Source organism: Plectropomus leopardus, chromosome 7 (assembly GCF_008729295.1).
Source record: "Plectropomus leopardus isolate mb chromosome 7, YSFRI_Pleo_2.0, whole genome shotgun sequence".
NCBI lineage: Eukaryota > Metazoa > Chordata > Actinopteri > Perciformes > Serranidae > Plectropomus > Plectropomus leopardus.
This window is the reverse complement of record NC_056469.1, coordinates 2901648-2924407: the sequence shown is the minus strand read 5'-3', so window position 1 is coordinate 2924407 and position 22760 is coordinate 2901648. Positions and strand designations below refer to the sequence as shown.

The 22760-nt window shown below is 37.6% G+C and overlaps 1 protein-coding gene across 1 annotated transcript in view; it reads right to left on the bottom strand.

Annotated features, from left to right (window-relative positions):
* The window catches only part of ascc3 (activating signal cointegrator 1 complex subunit 3), a 202737-nt gene that overhangs the window by 130615 nt on the left and 49362 nt on the right, over positions 1-22760 (bottom strand). The window contains 1 exon segment of the mRNA XM_042490728.1: positions 2773-2976. Coding sequence (XP_042346662.1) covers positions 2773-2976 — 204 coding nt within the window.

The following is a 22760-nucleotide window of genomic DNA, read 5'->3' as shown; positions in this document are numbered from 1 at the left end:
TAAACTTCCTTTTCAGGAAAAATGGTTTTTGAAAAGGGATTCAAAAGCCTTTTTACTATATATAATATATCATGATTCCCTCTCTAATATCTATTTTCTCAACAAACTACACTCAATAAATGTCTCCTTCAAACTGTATTTACTCAAGTTTCTCAAGAAAAACAAAATATAACATGATTATATGTACACACATCATGAGAACATTATAATTTGCCTACACCAAAAACTAATTTTTACTAAATACAGCTTGAACGCATCATAATGTAACTTAATGCTTTATGTGACAACAGAAAACCAGCTAGGCAGAAGGTGAATATCCGCTAATACCATTAAACTTTTGCATTCCTATATCTCAATATTGCAAAAACATTCAATTCATATTAGCTACTTTTTGCCAGAGTAAGCACAGCAAGAGAGTATAATGTAATAATAATCATTTTCTTAAGAGTGTAGACACACATTCAGCTTTACATCGACAGACTCCCGCAAACTTGCTCTCACTACATAACATGACATGAAATAGTACAAGCAAAAAATCATGGAAAAGCCTGAAACAAAGAAATACTGTTCCAACTGTGACAGAGAAATGACAGGCTAACTGTATAAGAAAGAGATAAAGTGTACAATTGATTGAGAAAATGTTCATAAGGTGGGTTTCTATTAACCCTCAAACAGCTCAAATTGAAACTGCAAATATAAAATATGTCTGATGGAAAACGACCATCTTGCAAAAAAGTTTTTACACTTGCATGAAACGGTATTTCGGGGGATTCAACAAAGCCATATTTTGTAAAACTGCAATGGAAACACTTTTTGGCTTTTCTAGGTCACATGATGCTATGGCTCTGTGCTTGTCACTAGGAACTGGCTCCCTCATGATGCAGCAGGAGCTACAAGAGGTGTTATTGCATCACATAACTCTTCAGAAGTTTAGCAGATCATCAGTAAGTTTTGAATCCACAATTCCTCCCTGAAATTGTGGACTATAGCCCCCCAGAATTCCCTCATTCGTGGCCGCTCCCATGTATAAGGGGCTCGCCTTTCTATTATCACTCGCATAACACGCCTATGTGGCCTTGAATTGGAAATAATGACGACTATTGCAGTGGCTGCAATAGAAATAAAGCCGTTAATGTTTAAATGACATGTCCTGAAATCCTGTCCTGGATTAATACATTCCAGTGAATTTCTCAGCTATGAAGGACAAGACTTGCATAATGTATACTTACTGGAAGATGAAAGAAGTTAGATAGGCAAGACAAAGTTTCCCTGTCTTCAGTGTTTAGCGTTAACATTGAATCAATTCTGTGTGTGAAAAGTGACAGCATATTTCTTATATTGCAAATGCTGTTTAAAGTCTGTACTCCATTCACATTTCTCCTGGCAGGCAGCTTCAGTTTATCACGAGGATAATGCCACCCAGTCATTTCCGAGCATGCCTTGGCAATATGTGCGATCATGAGCAATGCTGTAGTTTTTTTTCCATCATGTTACGTAGCCTGCTGAAAACTTTCTTTCTTTTTTAAAGGCCGTTGTTCCCCTTTATGAATGTTTTGAACATCCATCGCCATGCTTCTTGGAATGTTATAGTGAGAAGTTGCATAACATTGTGCGAGAAGTCGCAGAACATCACTCATTGGAAAAGAAGTCATCTTGCTATTGTGTTTTTTTGGACAATGCTTGAGTTTTTTGCAAATCTGCAATGGAAACCCACCTACAGGAGTGTTTAATCTGTAATCAAACAGCTACTCCAAAACTGGTGTTTACCTATGAAGCGGGATATTTGCATTGTTTAGGTTTTGTGTTAAGCAGTTTTTAGTGATTCCAGTGTTTTTAAGAGACATTTTTGACACCTGGTGTAACTGTAATAAATTGCGAATGCATCAAGTTTTTTAATAGCCAATACTGATCCATCAAAATGTCTGAACTGGCATCAATCCCAAATCCTTGAGTCAGCTCAGGACAGCCCAACTGTCGGCAAGAATTCAGTGTATGCATTTCAGGTAGGAAGATATGGGTGGGTAGAAAGGTAAAATTATCCTGTCTAAACCTGGCATTTCTCTTTGTGATGGGAAACCTTTACTGTTTAAATGTTTTAAGGACACTTTTGTGCAGCTGCTGTACAGCTGTCAAAAAGCAAAGCCATTTAGAGCACACTGTTTAGCATTCATGGTTTTGGTTTTTAGTGTTTTTAAGCTAGTGTTTTAGTGCAGAATGATGTTTAGTTCAGTTTTAACACTCAAGAAAACACACAAGAAAGGAAAAAAAATAATACTGGTGCAGCTCATTATTGAGGTTAAATGACAAAAAGCTGCACAAATCGGCAAAACAGACGAAGCCTCTTGGAGGAAACATAATCAAGTAAATCCAGCTGTCCTTGACTTTAAACTATCAGAAAGCTCCCATTTAAAGGCTGCCTGAAATCCCAGCATCCACAGCTCTGAGGATCAGATCTGAATCTCTGCATGGGGTGTGTGAGTCTCAGCAAGGAGCACGCCTAATCTCCATGAGGCATGTAGAGAGACTCTGGGGTGGAGGAACACTGGAAATATTACATCGCAGATGCTCCTAGATATTACACAAAATTCTTTTATAATTCAGACTTTGATTGTGACAGCCAGACGGATAATTACAGTCAGTCCAGGTAAAGGACTTCCTACAGTTTAATAAGGATCATATCCACCAAAGCAGCAATAAGCGACCCACTATTCTGGATCTTTGGTTTGTGTGTGTGTGTGTGTGTGTGTGTGTGTGTGTGTGTGTGTCTCAGACCTTGAATTCATCCTTCTTGATGACGCCGCCGGGCTGCAGGTGCTGGCGGATCTCGTGAAGGACGGTCAGCATGGCAATGTTGGTCTTTCCGGCGCCAGTTGGAGCGCAGATGAGAAGGTTTTCGTTGGTGTTGTAGGCCGTCTCAAACACCAGGGACTGGATCCGGTTCAGACGCTTCATCCCCTTGAACACCAGCTGCCCAATCTGAGCAAACAAAGTGAGGGATGGAAGGGATGAATACAGGTCCCTCACTACAATATACTCACCAAAAAAGATTAATTATATATAATTACAATTAATAATAAAAATGATTCATGCAATAATTCATTTTTTTTTAAGTAATACAACTTGCTTTTAAGTTTTTGTTTTCCCTTTACTTACTTCCCTTCCCTTTTGACTTCCCCCCCTTTTTTTCTTAAGCTTTACAAGACAGATTAAAATAAAAGTACACAAAAAAGTACAAAACTTTTTTTATGTATTTCCTTTAAAAAGATGGATTTAAGTTCTCAAAATTGAATGTCCAATAGGGGAGACCGGGACTGGTTGGCACACTTTTCATGCTCTGCTTTTTTATCTGGTATAATTGGTGTTGGATATTTTAAGCAGAAGCATTTAGGACTGAATGAATAATGTTATAGTAAACAATTATTTTCTAAAATTAGGTGATTTATGATTAAATTCATTTTGTTCATTTGAGCCAACCAGCCCCATCCCAGGCTTCCTTGACTCATATTATGGGGTTGGTTACAAAAAATTGAGGAACCAGTGGAAACCATTTGGGCATTTAATTAAAAAAAGAACCAGAAAACATGCCATATCTGTCTATTTTTTTTAAAACCAAACAATTTATTTAGATAATGTATTACAGGACTGTCTTATAACTTTTTCCATTGATCATTTAAAAATACTAATAATTAATTTACAATAAAACCATTCATTTTAATCTTTCAAAATAGTTTTTATCTGTCAAAATACAGTTCCACAACTGCTACTGGACCACAGCTGTTACTGTTATTTTTAGTGCCAACCAGCCTCACTCACAGTTGTCCAAACTTGCACAAACTACAAGTAGCATACTTATATCTCAATCGAACACTGATTTAAATATGTTTAGTCCACAAGCCACTTGTTTACTTTTGATACTTTAAAACTGAAATGCTAAATACATTTATTTTTCATATTTATTTTTTTAATTTTTTTTTTTTTTTTTCAAGTGACTTTTAGATGTTTTAACATAGATTGCAGGTCAAGACAGCAAACATTTTAATTTACATTTTTGTTTTGGTGACCTTCAAAGGATCAGAAAATAACTGCCAACCCAGCTTTTCCCCTTTTCCCACCCATCCACTAATTCATAAAAACTAATGACAATGCCTTATGAGTATTAGGTTGCCTTAGATAACAATGAAAAGCCATATGAATGTGTTGTTTTTCTTTTCTTTTCTTTGTTCTTTTGCTTTCTTTGCACACTTCCTTCTGAGCAGTGATACAGTGGTAGAAAGAAAATAGTTCCTTACATGACTGCTCACAACAAGATCTGAGGATTATCTTGAGTAACCAGGTCATGCTTTTCTGGCAGAAATTGACATTGCTGTTTTTTTGGCTTTTAGCACTATAAGCCAAGTGCCATCTAGTTCCATTATACTGGAGAGAAGGCAGACATTTCACACCAAAATAATCTAGCTTGATAGAGTCACAGCTAAGAAGGAAAAAAACAACATTTTTGATTTTCGGTTGAACTGTTCCTTTAAGTCACCTTCAAGGGAAGTGGCTTTAAAATGTCTTAAATTCCTTGCTTTTGTTTTTAGAATGGGAAAAATTGTATTTGATGTGATCTGTTCCTTAAAACATTAAATCGATTACAAAAAAAAATGTGTGTGCTGTGAACTAAAAATAATAATAACTTTATGTATAAAGTACCTTTAAAAACAGACGTTTACAAAGTGCTTTGATGTAAAAAAGCAGAGGCAGGAAGTCGGGGAATAATAAAAATAAACATTAACACACATGCCTAACAGAGAAAGGTCTAGAACAACCAAACAAAAAAGGTCAGAACAAAATGCGTATACAAAAGATCAAAAAGAATAAAGCAGATAAAAGGAGTAAAAGTAATAAAACAGGAAGATTTCAAAAAGGCAGTTAAAGTACTCAATGAAAAAAGTTTAAGGAAATACAAGAATAAATGCAATAAAAGATGATAAAAATATTAAAGAAATAATATAACAAGACCACATCCCATCAGTGGGGATAAGATAAAGATAAGATGATAAAAACAGATAGGAGATAGATGAACAAGTAAATAAATTTAAACATGAAAAGCTAGTAAGAATAGGACATAAGAGGGATAGGGTACAGATTAAGTAGAGTAATAGTATAGTTTAACAAACTGTGCGGCGATGTTACAATTTTAGGGCTCTTAAACAAAATGTGGCAGTGTGCTGTATGGTATGAGGGGCCCCAGTACTGGGCAGTTTACTGTGACGTAGCTCCACAGTATCGGACACCCAGTTGCCCCCGTTGGCGAGTCAGCGACAGTATTTTCTGTGACACACGGCAGAATCTCCTAGCGAGTGTGCTGACATGGAATCTCGACAGGTGATCAGTTACAGTTTGTGTCAGTGATTGAGCTGCCGTGAAAGGAGCGACTGCACAGAAAGAGGAGTGTCAAGAAGCACGAAGGAGGAGAAAATGTGTGTGGCGGGATCAGCTGTCACTCAAGCTGCCTTCCGTCTGCCTTCACTATGGCAACAGAGTGCGGGTGATGGCCCTCAATCTCACACTGCCTCTGATAAGTGGAGAAATGGCCACTGTGAAGGACGGCTGATGCCACACACACACACACACACACACACACACACACACAGTGCACAAACATGCAGCTGCTGCACAGGTAAATAATGTGCACAGTCTAAAAAAGACATTCAAACACTGACTAAAATTATGCAGATATTTGTGCACGGTGCAGATGGAGAATGCGGGAACATAAGTTATGAGAATAATAATAAGGGCTGTCCTTTTTCAGCTTTTTACAGAGCAAAACCCATTTTGTATAATACTAAACTGATTTAAACTGGGGATGATAACAATGAATCCACAGTCTATTACTTGGTTGTTAAGAATATGATGAAATGTGAAATTTAATCAATAAACTACTGCTATGAAATGCTGTCAAAGTATATGCAATATGTTGCTGGGAGCTTCGATTGAGGAAAACATTTTGTAGTGTTTGGTATAAGCAAAGTTTAAAGAACACAAGCAAGTAACAGAAAATAAATATTAAACTGGTGGGAGGCAGAGTTTCTGTTGACCCTTAAAAGGTGACAAAAGGTGTTGAATTCATTAATCTAAAAATGAGCCCTTAATTTATTTAACTAATATTTCAAAAGTATTAACAAATGTGCAGACATGGGAAGTAGGAATTTATGATTTTTTATTATTTATTGTTTTTGCATTGTAAAATCTATGTTTTGTTAATTATTCACCAAAAACCCGTTCTTAAACTTGTCATAATGGAATCCAGGCAGTGAAATCTTACATACAGAGAGAAAAACACAAAACCACTGAGAAAACCAGCCAACAAATGCCACATATTTCCCACTTTGGTTTATAAACAAAATAAATTCTTATAATATAATACGTTTATTGTCTTCCATATGTTCCACTCCAAAAAGCTGTTTTTTTTCCACTGGATACAGAAATGTCATGTTTCAATGTTATAATAAACATTTCTGCAAATTTGTTCTTAAATTTTGGTTATTGTAGTTTGATATTTTGATCCCATTTGACCAAAATGAATCACACTCTGGAAAACAAGCTGGACCAAAGCTGAGAATGAAGCTGAGCAACAGTAAAATTCAGGCTGCGGTGAAATCTCATACAATAGAGGTCACTGTCGTTTCAGGTGTGCTAGCTACCTCCATATCTATTTTTTTTCTTTTTTCTTCATCTTTTTCTCCTCTCTCTGCATCCTCTGCACCTCTCTCCCTGTAATGCTGGTTGAGGATGCCTTAAGCTTAGACAGCAGTATTATTTATTCAAGGATTCATTAGAAGTATGTCATCACTTTCCTCTTCCCCTCGTTTCGCTCCAACACTCATAGAAAGAAATAATTAAAGAGTGCATGTCAGCCGAGGATATGCGGGGTGCTGTTCGGAAGTTGGCCCCACAGCCCAGTAGGGAGGAGGAGGTTATTAATGCATCAAAGAGCAACTTTATTAGAGTCCACTTAAGCTGGAAGGAGTGGAGGGCGCCTGTGGTTTCAGCTAGGTGCTGTGAGGGGCCCGTGGGCTTCTGGTGAACGAGCACTGATGTTTATGTGTGATAGTTTGGCTGGATTGTGTTGCACATACACTGCTGATTACCAGCAAAAGCCTGTGCCAGTTACTCAACCAACAAGTTGATTTCTACAGAAAGCACACTGAAACTCAACTGATGTGTGTATCAACAGATAAAGTTGGCAACATTAGCATGTGATGAGCATCTGATATCCACGCCTCGACAACAGTTCCACTGGCAAATGCAAATGGACAAAAACTTGATTACAGCCATTCAGAGCTGTCCAGTCCTGCCCAAATTTTACCAGAAAAGATGCAAATTTAAACGGCTAAGAAATTATGTCTTAAAGTATTTTCACTATTTCACTCAGGGAGCAAAAATCAGCCTTTAAACTTGACAGGAATAATGTTTTGACATTTATGGTAACTGATTTCAACTAATTTGATTGTTTCATTGTGATAAAATTTAATTGTTTTATTAAATTAATTGATTTTTATTTATTTTTTTTTGCTAAATGTTTTTTTTTTCACAAATGTTAGGCTTTAATTTGAGTTATGTATCCATGAGAATGTAATGTGTAGCATAAAAGTAGCTTCTAAGTCAGGGCAGTGTACTTAACGTTTAATGCACAAAGTAACTGTATGTAGAAAAATGACAATGTATAGAATGCTCTGTGGGAATGATTAACTAAAAGAAAAAACTGGAAACTGTATGTGCTGTACAGGTGAATTTTCACATTTTGAGCTGCAGCAGTAACGTGTGCAAAGAGTTCAAATTTCCCCATGCAATACTAGTTTCCTGGAGTGTTTCATTTTGCTGCTTTGCTGCTTTTTCAAGGGCTGTATGTTCCACTTAGGGTACAAACTATACAGGAAATGTTTTTCTCAGAAATGAAATCAAATAAAACAAAAATAAAAAATAACGAAATAAACAATTGGCCGTATCGCACAGCCCTAGTCTTAAGTCCATATCAATACATGTCTCTCAATGATGATTGGGACGTGTATAGATCAAAATAAAAATGGTGCAATATTTCGTACACCGTCTTAACTGCAATACCTGGTGGAATAATTCAGCTACAACAATCCTGTGCAATTATTACAATGTGAAATATTCTTTTAACTCTTGAATGTAGGCTACATTTAATACATGTTACACATATTGTATGTAGTATATATATTCATATTGTTCTTCTTGCTTTTCTATAAAGTGTGTTGTTTATTGTTGTACACATATGTTCTATTTCTATCTTACATGCTAGTTTTATATATTGTATCGTAGCATAATACTTTTATGTTTTTACACACTAAACACACTCAGCACACTATACTTATTAATAATTTGAAATATTGAAATGCTAGTTCTAAATGTTTTTCTATTTTATATTATATAATTTACCCTGGGCTGGTACTTATATCTACTTTCAATAATTCTCTATGTTAGCATCAGAGCGACTGCAACAAACTACAATTTCCCCCTTAAGTGTCGATAAAGTATTCCTGATTCTGAATTTGATTCTAATATGAATCGTCTTAAAAGCTGTGAGTGGAGATGTTTTGCCCAACATTCAGACAACGAGTTAAAAAATAAACAAGACATTAGTCAATAGAAAATGAAAATGACTTGACAAAATGACAAAAACAAATTAAAAAATGACCTGAAAAAAATGATGAACCTAGATAGATGTATACTTTTTTTGTTTCATAACATATAACTTTTTGTTTTTAATATATAGTTAAAATAATTACAAATATCATTTTCTGGACCCTTGTTTTCCTTTTCATTTTATTTTAATTTTTGATAATTTTCTAAAAATCCTTCCCCCTTTGTAAAAACAAATTTTCTGGTCATTTTCTTGTTACCTTTTACTAATTTTTCACAGTTTGTGGGACATTTCTCGCCAAGATGGTTATTGCTGTTTTTCAAAGGCAAAAAATGGCTTGCACAATGTAGGGCTCCAGATATCATTTATTAAATGCACCAAAGTGATGTTTCGAGTGAGACAGCTCTTCATCAGACTGTCTCAGTCTGATGAAACGTCACTTTGGGGCATTAAATAAGTGATAACTGGAGCCCTGCAGCGTGCAAGCCATTTTTTTGCCTTTTTACTATTGACTGTTTATGTTTGGTTCAGCATCTGCTCCAAGTTTGGATCGGATGTGTGTGCATACTTTTGCTTCTGCCTTGCTTTTTTTTCCTGTTGTATTTTTTAAAGAAATCAAATCATTTTGCTGAGGTTTCAAATGGTCAAACAGCTTGTGAAAGCCGTTTGAAAACAGCACAAATAAACTGATATCAATCCGGGTTTCAAAGGGTTAAGGCACAAATACATCGCTGTGGGTAAGAAATTAAGACGAGAGGAAAGTTACATATTTTGCTGCTCCAAATCTAAGCCTGTTGATTCAAGCTATGGTGTTGCTAAACTTGGACCGGCTCTCCTAAAAGTTTATTTACTCTCAGAGTGGAAAAAAGTTGGTCAAGAGTCCTGATTTTCAGCTGCTTGCAGCTTGAAAACAGTTGAGCTAGTTTTGAAAAATACCAAAATATCTCAAACTCCATGTACACCGCCACCAGTACAGTAGCTGCACTCCTTCCATAGCTGAACAAGTTAAGGTACAGTATGGATGTCACTGAAGCACGGTCTCTTCATAATGACTGTGGGGCTTCTTCCTCTCTCTCTGAACAGGGATTCCAGTCTTCTCCTGTCTACCCAATTATTTCCCCCAAGGCCAAGTCCACTGAGCTCCTACTTATAAATATTCAGTTTTGAATTATGGACCACTGAGCTTCACCCTATTTTGCGAGGCTTCTGCACACTCCTTCCTGAGCCTCTCCGGTGACCGCAGAGGCACAACAATCACTTGAGCGGCTGGCCCTCATTTTGATTTATCGACTTTGTCTGTTTGTAACGAAAAGCCAGTGTCCCCACACTCCTTAAACATGCTAATTCATGCAGATGTATGCCTGCCCCAGTGTTCACCTTGAGGTAAAGCATACATGTTGTAAATAGAAAGTTGCCATCATTTAATGATCTTTGGAAATCTTCAGTGCTTTTTTTTATTCTCTCCTTAAAACCTCTCTGGCTTCATTGTTATGTTAATGCATGCACACACATCTTCCAATTGGAGATCCAGCTGTGCCTGCCAAAACTTGTCTCCAGGGTGTGATGTCAGTATTGTGGGGAGGTAGTTACTGTACTGCAATAGACATCATGCAGGTGTTAACATAAAAGAGCGGCCGCGCTTTGCTGAAATCCTGCTCATCAAGAATTTCACAACTCAGAGGATCTCTTGTGTGGACTCAGTCCGGCTTTTCAGTGGCCCCGAGGTGCTCTGCCCACATAATGCGAGTAAGTGGGGCTCATTATTTTCAGTCTTTACTAAGAATAAAAAATAAGGAGTTCATGAGTACGTATTTTGAATTTTGAATTTAAAACTGATGTAAATCAAATGGAAAAAAGGGGAAAAACCAGGTGAATATCAGATCATAAAAATACCATATTTTCTCATAATGACTTGGAGAGACTCTGACTAGTCCACAGCACAGTTTTACCATTTTCTCTTCTTTTCAAGTAAAAACTCTTCCTGAGCTGACATCCCTAGCCTGTTAGCATACCCAACCCATCACAACTTGACCTCATCATTTCAGTCTTTAAATTTTGGCTAGCTCGAGTGTAGTGACCTGTGTAGTAATGATAATGTTTAATCTGGATCCTAATTTTGCCAAACCTGCCAGGTGCATGGATAATGGAAAATGAGACGTGCTAACTTACATGGATTTTTGCACATTTTCAACCAAAATTTGTAAATGTATTTGTGTGCAGTTTCAGGTCTTTAATTTACACTTGTGAAAAATAGGCACAAAACTTCTTTATACTACTTCTTTGTTTAGGTTAAATTCTATTGAATCGTGTCCTCTGGCAGCAGGAAAAAAGCCTGCTGCATCCGGGAACATAAGCTCTAGATATGCATTCTCTATAGATATTAGTGCATGTTGCTGTCTGGATACATTTGTACTGTGACTGGTTTGTTAATGGTTTTATTAGGCAATATCAAACGAGCTGGTGTTATTTAACGTCATTTGAGCACAAGAGTGATGCACGATAATTTCTACTCCATCTTCACGATATAGTGGTCTTATATAACGCAAGTGGAACAAACCACGATACATTGAGTATTTTCAATAAATCGCTCATCCCAACTCCTATTTTGAGTGTAATTTATTTACCAAGGAAGGAGACAAAAATGCAGGTTAAACAAAGTTAAAGAGGAATTTGACTGATAGCATTATTGCCATTTTCAGATTTTATAGATACCACAATAACATAATTATTATTAACTCTTGTGACCATGATTTTCATGTAGTGAAAATCCAATGTGATTCCATCCAGCTGATCAATTAGTCAGTGACTATACCTCATCACTATCACATTCAGTCATACAGGAAGAGGCAGACTTTGAGCCAGAAAGTCAAACTGACATTATCTGGCAAAATGCCAAGTTAATTAAGCTGACGAGAGATGAGAATACTTTATGAAGTAGAGATTCAGAGAAAACAATCCAGAGCCAGCAGGCTCATTTGTTCTCTGCTCCCTCGGTACAGCAGAGGGATAGGACTCCAGTAGCTTTCTAACAATCAGATCTCTGACGCCTGTCACCAAAACCCACACGGACCGGTTATGACAACCAACTTGCAACTTTATAGCAAATCAATCCTCATCACCACAGCTAAATATTTCTGGCTACATTCAGACGAAGGCTTCCCCCAGTTTATAGCGAGGCCCCAGCATTTACAGCGCGGAGCGAAAGCTCTGCAGAGCCCAGCTGGCTAATATAGCACCATACGCATCTGTGGTCAACCTTTCAGCAGCAGACTTAAATAAAGTTTTTAATGAGAGCAGCTGCTTGAGTCTGGGGCAGAACCAATCTCTAAACCCAGCTGGCTCCAGTACGACTTAACACACAACACTTTCTGGACTATGAAGATACTCAAGCGATGAGCGGTCTGTGTGGGTAAACAAGAGGAGAAAGAGAATGTTTCTGTCTAAACCAGCAGACTGAGTGAGTTCGCTTTGTCTGCTGTCGATAAAGTGGAAGCAGTTGCTGTGTGCGCTACATACTGTGTGCATAAGATGCCCTTCCTGGGCCAATGCTGAGTGGGATGGAAGCTGACAGGCTCATTAACACAGCGGATACACAGCCTACGGCCATATGGGCAAACTGGGAGGACTGGGAGTATCCCACCAATCCACCAGCCACTTAAAACACACTAATTGGATCCACATAAATTGCACTAATGATTCACCAGCAACAGCTAAACACCAGTGTTGTCCATATCCATTGGCCTCCCTGTTTGTAGGTTTAATAGTGAAACTGAGATGGCCATTCTGTGGAAGCAGCCACCAGTGTGTTTTTTTTTGTGGCGTCTGCTTTCTGTTATTGTGTGTTTACTGTATGAGTCACTATATGAGCTCCTAAACTAATTAAATTCCTCTGTGCATCGGTAATGGGAAGCTAAGAGATATAATTGTTGTCATTTTCATGCCATCCTTTTAATTACTTTCTGGTTCCATTTCATTCCATTTGAATTGACAGCCTGATCAACTTTTAATTGCCAGTTTTTGCAAACAGCTTATCAGCCTGCTCCAAGCCTGCATGTAGAGTACTAAATGACCTGGCCAAACACACCCCCACAAACACACTCACAAACACACAAACACACACACACACGCACACACACACACACACACACACACACACACACCGTAAATCCCAGAGCCAATCCTATGGATCCACGTGCACACTGAGCACACGCATGCACACCGACCCTCGGCGCCAGATGCATGGTGGAGTTTGACAGAGTGAGATGCGGATGCAGCAAACAGGAGGCCCATTCATTTCCCTACAGAACAGCAGCAGCAGGAAGAAGACGAGGAGAGGGCACAAAGACGGGAGGGGGAGGGGGGGTTAGGATGGAGTACGATGGAGATAGCAAAAGCAAAGCGTGAGGTAATCCATCATTTCATCCATAAGCACCTGCTGAAGACGCACTGAAAGCATCGCGACCCCAAAACCTCCAACAAACACAGTACAGCCCACCCTGCAGCTTACATACAGCCTGCTGTGCAGCGGTAGCTGATGAGGTGAGTGTACAATGAGGTGGATGGGCAGGTTGATTAACTCTCCTATACATTCTAATAGCTTTTGGTTGATAGGTGGGTATTAGGTAAACAGCAAAGAAAGAAGTTGATATACCTTGTATATCTGCTTATACACTCGATTACACAACACTGGAAGCAATTACTGTTAATACAGCCAAACTCCAACAGTAAAATACGGTTTTTGTTTAAAACGGTTCACTGAGCAATGTATTGGGGGTTGCTCCACTTCAAGCAATAGGAAGGAAACCCTTAAAAGTATGCTGCGGTTTAAATGGAGTGGTGAGGTAATGAGTCCTAAAACACTGAAGTCTGTTAGCTTTTTTGAACTTCCGGTTCCCTCGTTTCAAAGTCTCTGGGTTTTTTTAATGGGTTTTCGGTAAAATGCTTTGAATAAGGTCTGTGGTTAACACAGGCTAAGATATTTATTGTTTTGTTATGCAAAATAAATTCTGTCCGTATGAACCTGATTTCTGAACTTTTAAGGCTTTATGCGTCTTAAAATTTTTATGGTAATAGACTGCAAAAACGTTAAACAATATGGATACCGTAAAATAATGGTATATCAAATCTGTACTGTCAGTATTTTACTGTATATTGTAGAAATATAGAAATATACCGGATTTCTATATAACAGTATGAGTCATTTTATGGTATGAATACTGTAAAATTATTGTATATTGCTGACATCTGTGCTGCCAGCTCTTTACTGTTATTTTAACATGAGGATACAGAGTGATATTAATTATTCCTTTGAAAAAAACTCCAGGCCTATATATATATAGTGTATATAATACTTCTACTGAGTAAATGCAATGTACTTTACGTTACTGTTTTTTTTACTATGATAATGAAAGTAATTTTTTTTTAAATTTACTTTTTAAAAATTTAATTCCAAATTAATCTTTTTTTTTATTATACCTACATAGTTGTCTACTCATAACATATTTTTGTTATGTTACGTGAGAACAGATTTGTAAATTAAAAATTTTAATATCTAACTGATAAGCATTGTGACAAGACAAACAGCTTCAGCCCTAAATCTCAGTGGTCTCATTCAGAAGTCGACAAGCTAAAAAGTGCAGCAGATTTGTCCATTCCAATGGACAGCACTTGCATAAACTTTAACTACCAAAGTGAAATACGATACTCCATTGTGCAATATGTTTATGCATATATGCAATTTTTATTTATTTATTATATTTTTATATACAGTGTTTGTTTTATTTAGTGTTTCACTCTTTGTATGTTAATACTGTTTTATTATTTTCTGAGCCAACTGCATCGAAATTTCGTTTCACGTGCACTGTTGTGTATAATTGGAATGACATTTAAGTCTAAGTCAAAGGACAAAAAAAGTCAGAAAGGTATGACAGTATTTGTTAACAAGGCAAAGATTCAAATGTTGACAGCATGTGTATAATATATATTACATACTATAAAGTTAAATCTATAGTTATAATGTATGGTTAAATCATGAGTGTTTATATCAAAATTGCTCTCATATCAGTTTCAATAAAATTGTTCAGGCCTTGCTGATACATAACATTTAAATTCTGTTTTATTTTACTGATTTATGTATTTACTAGTTTACTAGTCATAATTAAAAGCTGTCCTTGTCAATATTCTAAAAATGTACTGTTACTAGTATAACTTCTAATCAGGAGGCAATTTTCTGGACCTTCAGGGTATTTTAATGCACCCAATTAAAAAAAAAAAAAAATTACATAAAAATTTATTACATTACATAAATTGTTTACACACACACACACACATATATATATATATATATATATATGTATATATATATATATATATATATATATGTGTGTGTGTGTGTGTGTGTGTGTATATATATATATATATATATATATTATTTTTTTTTTTTTTTTTCTTTTTCACTTTTCAAAAAACCCAAAACATTCTTTTGGTGTGCATGGCTATAGTTAACGGTTCCCTGTACCTCATCTGATTAAACAACTAGTATTGGAGCTCAAATGTCACAGTTTATTATTTAGTTTCAGATTATTTTATATTATACATTAATTTAGATAAATAGTTGGGAACTCTTACAATCAAGTACAATCCTATACAACCCTGCCATGTAATGGAGTTAAAAAGCTGCCATAGATTTGAATTTCAAATGTCTGACATCCTAAAAAGTATGCTGCAACAGCTGATTATAGCAAAGGTTACTGGGTCTTAAATTAGTCCTCTCAAATTTTTGATTGAATCTGAACTTTGTAACTAAGCCAAAAGCAGAATTACAGATAAAGAATGGCAGCGGAGATAGAAAGAAAACATGCCTACTTCTGCAGAATGCGGGCGAAAACATAATTTCCAATGTCATCAAACACTTGAGGATGTGTTTTAGTTGGTTCTATTTTTTTTCATGTGATTGAATTTTCATAAATATTACAAAAATATTGCTGTTTTTACAGAGAAAACCTCAAACAAAAACTGAGTCTGATAGAGGTTTATACTACGATTTTGACATATAACAGAAAACTTTGACAAAATTTTAATCTTCATAAAATGTTATGTAATAATACATATAATCAAGATTTATTTATATGATTTGTTGTTTTTCTTATCTTGGACTAAACCAAAAACAATGATTAACTGACTAAAATGAGATTAAAAGCTAAAAACTAAATTAGGATCAGGTAACAAAATGTACAAATGAAGTAACACACAATACGTCTAATTTAAATGTGATGGACTTTTGAGAGTTCACTCCATCAGACAGGAGCGGAAAAGTCTTGAATCCTTGAATTCTTCAAAGAAGCCTTAAAGACTTGCAGCTTCTGCTTAGCAAGTCTAAGCAAACACACAGAGCCACAGTTGTGTGCTGTGGGGGAACCACATCAAAACTGGATTAGGAAATGCAATTAAGGTGGATTAATTATGGATGGAGGGCTGTTCAGTTCTGCCTCATCTTTGCAGGCCTGCGTTCATACACTGACTGCTTCCTGCACTGGAAAGGAGAGGGCAAGCTGTCAACAGCCCTGAGAATCAAAGCATGCTGAGTGAGGGCTGTGGTGGCGAAACATACTGGCGTGACAGCAGCACCAGGCCTGCTCACCTGTTCCCATGAGCCGAGACAGAAAGAAGCAGACACATCATTCAACACCCAAAGTGCATTTTACCACACATTTGGACACACTGACTATCCACTGAGTAGTGGGTAAGATCAAGGTAAGGCAAGAAGAGTCAGCAAAATGCTTAGAATTACGGCTGTCACAATTTAAAATTTGTAATCATGATTAATCGCAGAATTTCTATAGTTAATTGCAATTAATGGCATTTAATTGCATTTAATTACATGTTCTCAATTCTATTATTTTGAATTTCAAAACAGTTTTGAAGTTCCATATTGACAAGGTGAAGCAATTCTTACCAGATTGTCTTGATTAGGAACCAAATGACAGCATAGGGTGAGTATAAAGTGGGCATGTCTATAAAGCGGAGACTCATGGGTACCAAAAGAACCTATTTTCATTTAGATATCTGAAGGTCAGGGGTCAAGGGGCCCCTGTTAAATGGTCATGCTGTTTTTCCATCCCCAAAATTTAGCCAAGCTTTGGAGTGCTATTCTGCCCCCTTACTGAAAAAGTACCATGACATGGTTGGCATCACTAGTTTCCTCCTCTAGTTTCATATGATATCAGTATCTTCACGCTAGCTTTAAAACTCTGCCCAGGAAAGCCTCTTAAGGAAGGGAATGTTGGCCAGTGATTAATGCAATCAAAAAAAAAAATGCGTTAATAAACACAGACCTTAATCACATCCAAATTAACGCATTAACCCTGACAGCCCTATTCTAAAACCAAACAATCCATTCACTCCCATGCCAAACTATCTCAAATAGTGGCCTTATTTTTGGATTAATAGCAGAACTACAGGGATTCCTACACATTTATTTAATTGTGGCAACCTGCCACGATAAAAAAAAACACACACACATAGATTTTCTATTTTTGGAGCTGGATCATTCATTTGTAGTGCTGTTGAATTATGTAAACCATTAGGTTGTGCATTGCACCACACTATCAGAGCGCAGGGAGTACGCACAGATGGAGCAGCAGAACGTCAGGTGCATGGAAAATGAAACTTAACTGTTAATTTGGCTGGTTCTCAAAGTTTGCAGTCACTCACAACAACTGCTCCTGTCATCCATTCATCTTATCTGATCAGCTTTGAACAGATCGCAAGTTAAATTCTTCACCCTGACAGTCACAAACTGCTGCTCAGGAAAAAAAAGAACTCATGGAGAGCTCTGCCCTCGCTGTTTTAACTGACATACCTCCCAGTTTAGAGAGGGGACACCGAATGATACAAGGGAGCACGCATTTGAAAGGAAGAAAAAAAAAAAAAAAAACAGAAGTTTGGTTTCCTATGAGACACTTAATTTCCTGCATTTTGGTGACTTTTTATGCAAGTAAATAAGTAAACACAAGACCTGCTGAACAGCAAAGGGGTTGTCCCAGGAGAGAAATAACTCCTCAGTTATTCTTCCTGATTTTTTTTTTCTTTTCATTTTTTCCCTAATTCCCTTGAGGAGATTTTGTGATATAGAGCTATAAAACAGACTTGTATCACTCACAAATTGCAGTCCATTCTACTCTTCTGTTTAGTTTGTTTTTTTCCCATTGGTATTAAGCTGTTGTCAGTGAATATCAACACTTCCTGCACAGATGTTTTTATATTTTTTGTTAACAAAAGGAACTGAGCAGCGGAGTAGTGAATATGAAATGATTCCGTTGTACTGAAATTAGTGCTGCAGAAATGTGCGTTATGCTAAATTTCCCCTGAGCCGTTACAGTGTGGGAAATACCATGCCCACCTAACAATATTTTGTCAAACTTTTGTTAACAAATGGCAATTGTAGTTTCAAGCAGGCCTTTGTTCTTAATTATCTTTGTTTTGTAACTGTTCAATCATATTATAAGAACAGGCCTCACTCTTTTCTAATCTATCATTTCAATATTATGTTGTCTTGATAAATTCAGAAAAATGTACTCAGCACTAATTTTATTAGTACACCACCATTCTGTTGCCCTTAGTTTCTCTTCTTTAACACAAATACAATTTTGTTAACTAATTCCAGTAGATTCTATTTTTTGTTTTTGTTGTTTCGATTCGTATAAAGTTACTGTTAGTGATTCTCAACACTTTCTACATGAGTGTCACTAAAAGCTGTCCAGTAGCTCAAAGGGCATGATCTCTTGTTTTTCAGATTTTTTCAGAGGTGTTGGGTTTCATAGACGACAACTTCACACCACTAAATGAATGGCAAAGTAGAGGCAATTGACGTTAATCTGTTAATGGCAACACTATTTCTGTTGATAAGTGAGAAAGAAGTTTACATCATAAAGTCACAGATCTATAGACTGGGCTGTGTGCCCACAGACTGCATAAATAATGGACGTAACTGCTGTGACGTCCCCACTGGTTTGTGGACTACTATTTTGAAGCCTTGAGTTTGGCATTCAGGCTGCTCCCATCTTGAATTACGGAACCAGAAGTGATTGTATTTGGATGAGAGATTGAAGCTGTGGAGGAGCAAGGGATGGATCTGACTCACAAACTGTAGGGACATCTTGCAGACAGCGAGGGTTTCTTTTAGAGGGGTCTAATAGGGATTGACTCTGTTATGGACCAGCCTCAAGTGGCCATTTTCTGAACAGCAGTTTTGAGCACCTGTGCATCTGCTTTGTTTTCAGCTGGCGGTTGCTGCTTGATTAGAGCCTTAAAGGGACACTGACAATTTTCAACCAGCTTTGTATTGTAAAAATGTGGGCAATCTGTGGTAAACTTCCCTACATCTGACCAATGCCTAGATATCCCTCCTCCCCCCAGGCGAAACTAAACCAAATAGCACAATTTGAAGTAAAACACGCCCTCTGGCAGAGTGTCTAGACTGTTTCTAAAACTACAGGCTGTACTTCTGCATTTTTGTTCTGCCCTTCACCAATGCCACCTCCGCGGATACAACGACTGAAGAAGTGGACCAAGAGACAAACCTGCCCCTCTATATTTTTTTTCTCAATCTAGGACTTTTATCTGATCAAACTGTAAAACTAAGCAGTGATGACCTAAAAAAAAATCATGCTTACTACTACTATACTGCCTGTTTCACAACCTTTTTTTTCCAGAAAAACATTTTAGTGCCCTGTTTAGCTGTTATAAGTGAGAGTTTGTGTGAAGGAAGTAGGTGCCATTCTGCTTCCTGTACAGTGAAAACGGAGGCCAAAAGGATCAAACACTACAACTAAGTAGCGCAGATCAAATATAAAACAAGATTCTGTTACTGAGTTTAATCATTTTTTGCCTCAAATGTTTTCAGAAACATGCTTTTGCTTACTGTTTAACTGTAATACGAGATTGTTTCTTGTCGGCTGCAACTGTTTCACACATACACTCGCATTATTTCACCCACCTGAGGGAGCCTCTTTTAGTCTGGTGCGACACAGTGCATTCTGGTAGTTGTGGGTTTTCTAACTCTTAAGCAAAAGCACCTTTTTTCTCTGTTTTCTCATCATGTAGCACCAATTTCAAAAGTATCTGGGTCTCTCTAGTGCATGCATGGCCAGGTATTATTAAAAGGCCATCTTTCTAGCAGTGAAGTACTTCTTTGAGTGTCAAGCAGCTACAAGATATACAGTACAAATTGGGAGGAAGAGTCATTCATGACTGTTTCCTTTCAACCCCACCAGTCCATTATGGCTCTCCTGTAGCAGCTCAAGAGCGAAGCTTTGTGCTTTCCTTAATCCTTCTCCCTGTATAGACCATGTCCCGGTGGGAATGTGTCATTCCTCAGAATCTGTCTGCAGCTTGAGTAGATCTCCACCAATGAGTGGTTCAGATTTGTGTGCTGTCAAAAGCTCTGGTCTATATTTGACTTCAAGTGTCCACTCTTGTCTCAGTATGATGAGGAACATCAGTAATGTAGCAGCAGTAGTAGTGTATGTTTCTGAGTGTGTTTGGTCCATCAGTACTACTAAAGAGTGACACTTGCTCTCACTCACAACACACTGAGTAACATATTTATTCAGATAAATTAGGAAGGCTTTTACCACAGAGGCAAGCGTGGGACGCCTAGCCCCTGATTCATTAGTTAAAAAGCACCCTAATAAATTCCCCACTTTTAATGTTTCACAGAGCTATTAAAGGCGTACAGAGGCTTGCACAGCCCTGTTTCCCATTACAGCTTTCAATAAATGACAATCGGCACTCAGTGTAAATGGGAGGAGGAGGGGGGAGCGTCAGACTTTTCAGCCTGCCTTTCAAAGCCTTCCTAATAGCACGTAAAGACTTATTAGGCATTGTGTGCCGGCGCTTTAGAGGAGTGAGGCACTTTGTTCCAGAGTTGCCCAGGCTTAAGTTAATGAATAGAGCTGCTGCTTGACTGAGGCTAATTCACATCGCTCAGCAGAAGAGGTTCCATATCAATCTATATCAGTTACACAGGGACTTTCAAAGATGAAGGGAAAACTGCTGGTGAGCTATGGAGAAACCCGGAGAGGAAAAAAAAAGTGAGATAAGCCTTTTAGAAAGTGAGAGAAGACGGAGATGGAGCCTCAGAGAATATTCTTCATCTCCTTTTTCAGATTGTTTAAGTTGAAGTCTTTGCAGGAGAAGCCAGGACAGGAATTCAGTAACGGCTGAATGTCTGACAGACAGCACAAAAACACTTAACTGATATCTATGTAGAGCAGAATCAATGAATCAAACGGCTTCCTGTGATATGCAGTAATAGTTCTGTTCTTTTCCAGGAAATGAGCTCCCTAGAAACAGATGCATCTCGTTAATCCGTCCTAAATTATCCCAATTAGTGAAAAGAAATAAGAAATACAAAAACAGCAGAATTGGTCCTGAAACCAGTTTAACTGTATATTTATCTCAAAGATTTCTTCGATTCTTGGACTGTCCTGTGATCCTGGATTGCCATCACTCCTCATCCTCATTCTTACAGATAAATCTGTTCGAAATCGCCAGACTGAATACAATGCATTTGAGGAAATAACTGTAAATGCTGCATTACAATAAGCAGGTTTCCATTAACCCCCAAATTGTGCAAGTTGAAATTGTGAATATAAAATATGCGTAATAGAAACACATCAACTGCAAAAAAACTCACAAAAAGTTTTACGCTCCCATGAGGTGGTATTTCAGGGCATTCGAAAAAGCCATGTTTTGCAAAACTTACACAGGTCACATGATGCTATGGCTATGTGCTTGTCAGTAGGAACTGGCTCCCTCGGGTATGATGCCGCAGGTGCTATTAGAGTTGTTGCTGGGAGATGTTACTGCATCGCATAACTCTTCAAAAGTTGAGCAGATCATCCAGAAGTTTCAAAACCACAATTCCACAGAGGAATTGTGGTTTTGACTATCATCTCCCAGAAATCCCTCATATGTCATATGCCCCCTCGTATAAGGGGCTTGCCTTTCCATTGTCGCTCCATGAAATGCCTGTGTCGCCTTTGATTGGAAATAATGACGGCTACTGTGGTGGTTGCAATAGAAATAAAGCTGCTAATGTTTTGAACATCCATCACCATACTTCCTGGAATTTTACTGTGAGAGTAGAATAACATGAACTAAAATCCTGTCATGTATGTATTAGTCCATTCTAGTGGATTTCTCAGCTATGAAGGACAGGACTTGCATAAACTAGAATTACTGGAAGACAATATTGATTGGACAGGCAGGACAAAGTTTCCCTGGCTAGTGGCAAGTGTGGTGGCTGCTATAGAAATAAAGCTGCTGATGTTTCAAACATCCACCACCATGCTGCTTGGAATGTTATAGCCGGAGGAGAAGTCGCAGAACATCGTGAGAAAAGTCGCATAACATCACTCAATGGACACAGTAATTTTTCAGTTGTGTTTTATCAACATTTTGAAAATGTCGCTTAAGTTTTAATCAAATCTGTAATGGAAACCCACCTTAAGACTTTAGTGACTTTGATGTTACTGACCACATTGGGCATTCTTGCAGCTTTTCTGTACATACTGTTAATGAGCCTGTACACGCACAAGCAGATGGAAGTACAACTGAGATTTATCACTTGCAGTATGAAGTTGAAGATAAATACCCATCGTTTTGCTTGTTCATTGAGTTCTGAGACAAAATTAGGCCCCTGGTTCCTTTGACCTTTAACTACAATACCAGTGAAGCCCTGAATGAGTAAATATTCCAGAAAACATGTCCTATTACACAAAAAAGCAAGCCTAGCCTTTTTCCAAACAAATAGTTCAAGGTGCATAATATGTGATGGCACTGATCTCCAAGAAACTCAACTTCACAAAAAAAATGTTTTTCAGTGAAACAAAGATGACAGCCATGGACGTAAACACTGCCATTCATATACACAAAATGCAATTAGACAGTTCAACACTCTTGTCTCTGCGGAAACATCCCTGTGTCTAATGAAAGGATTAATGGTCAGCTCCTCAAAGATCACCGTGATGAGGATTGAAATTGACAGGCATTGAAAAGACCTCGGCACTCACAGTGCACAGTGCACACACACACACACACACACACA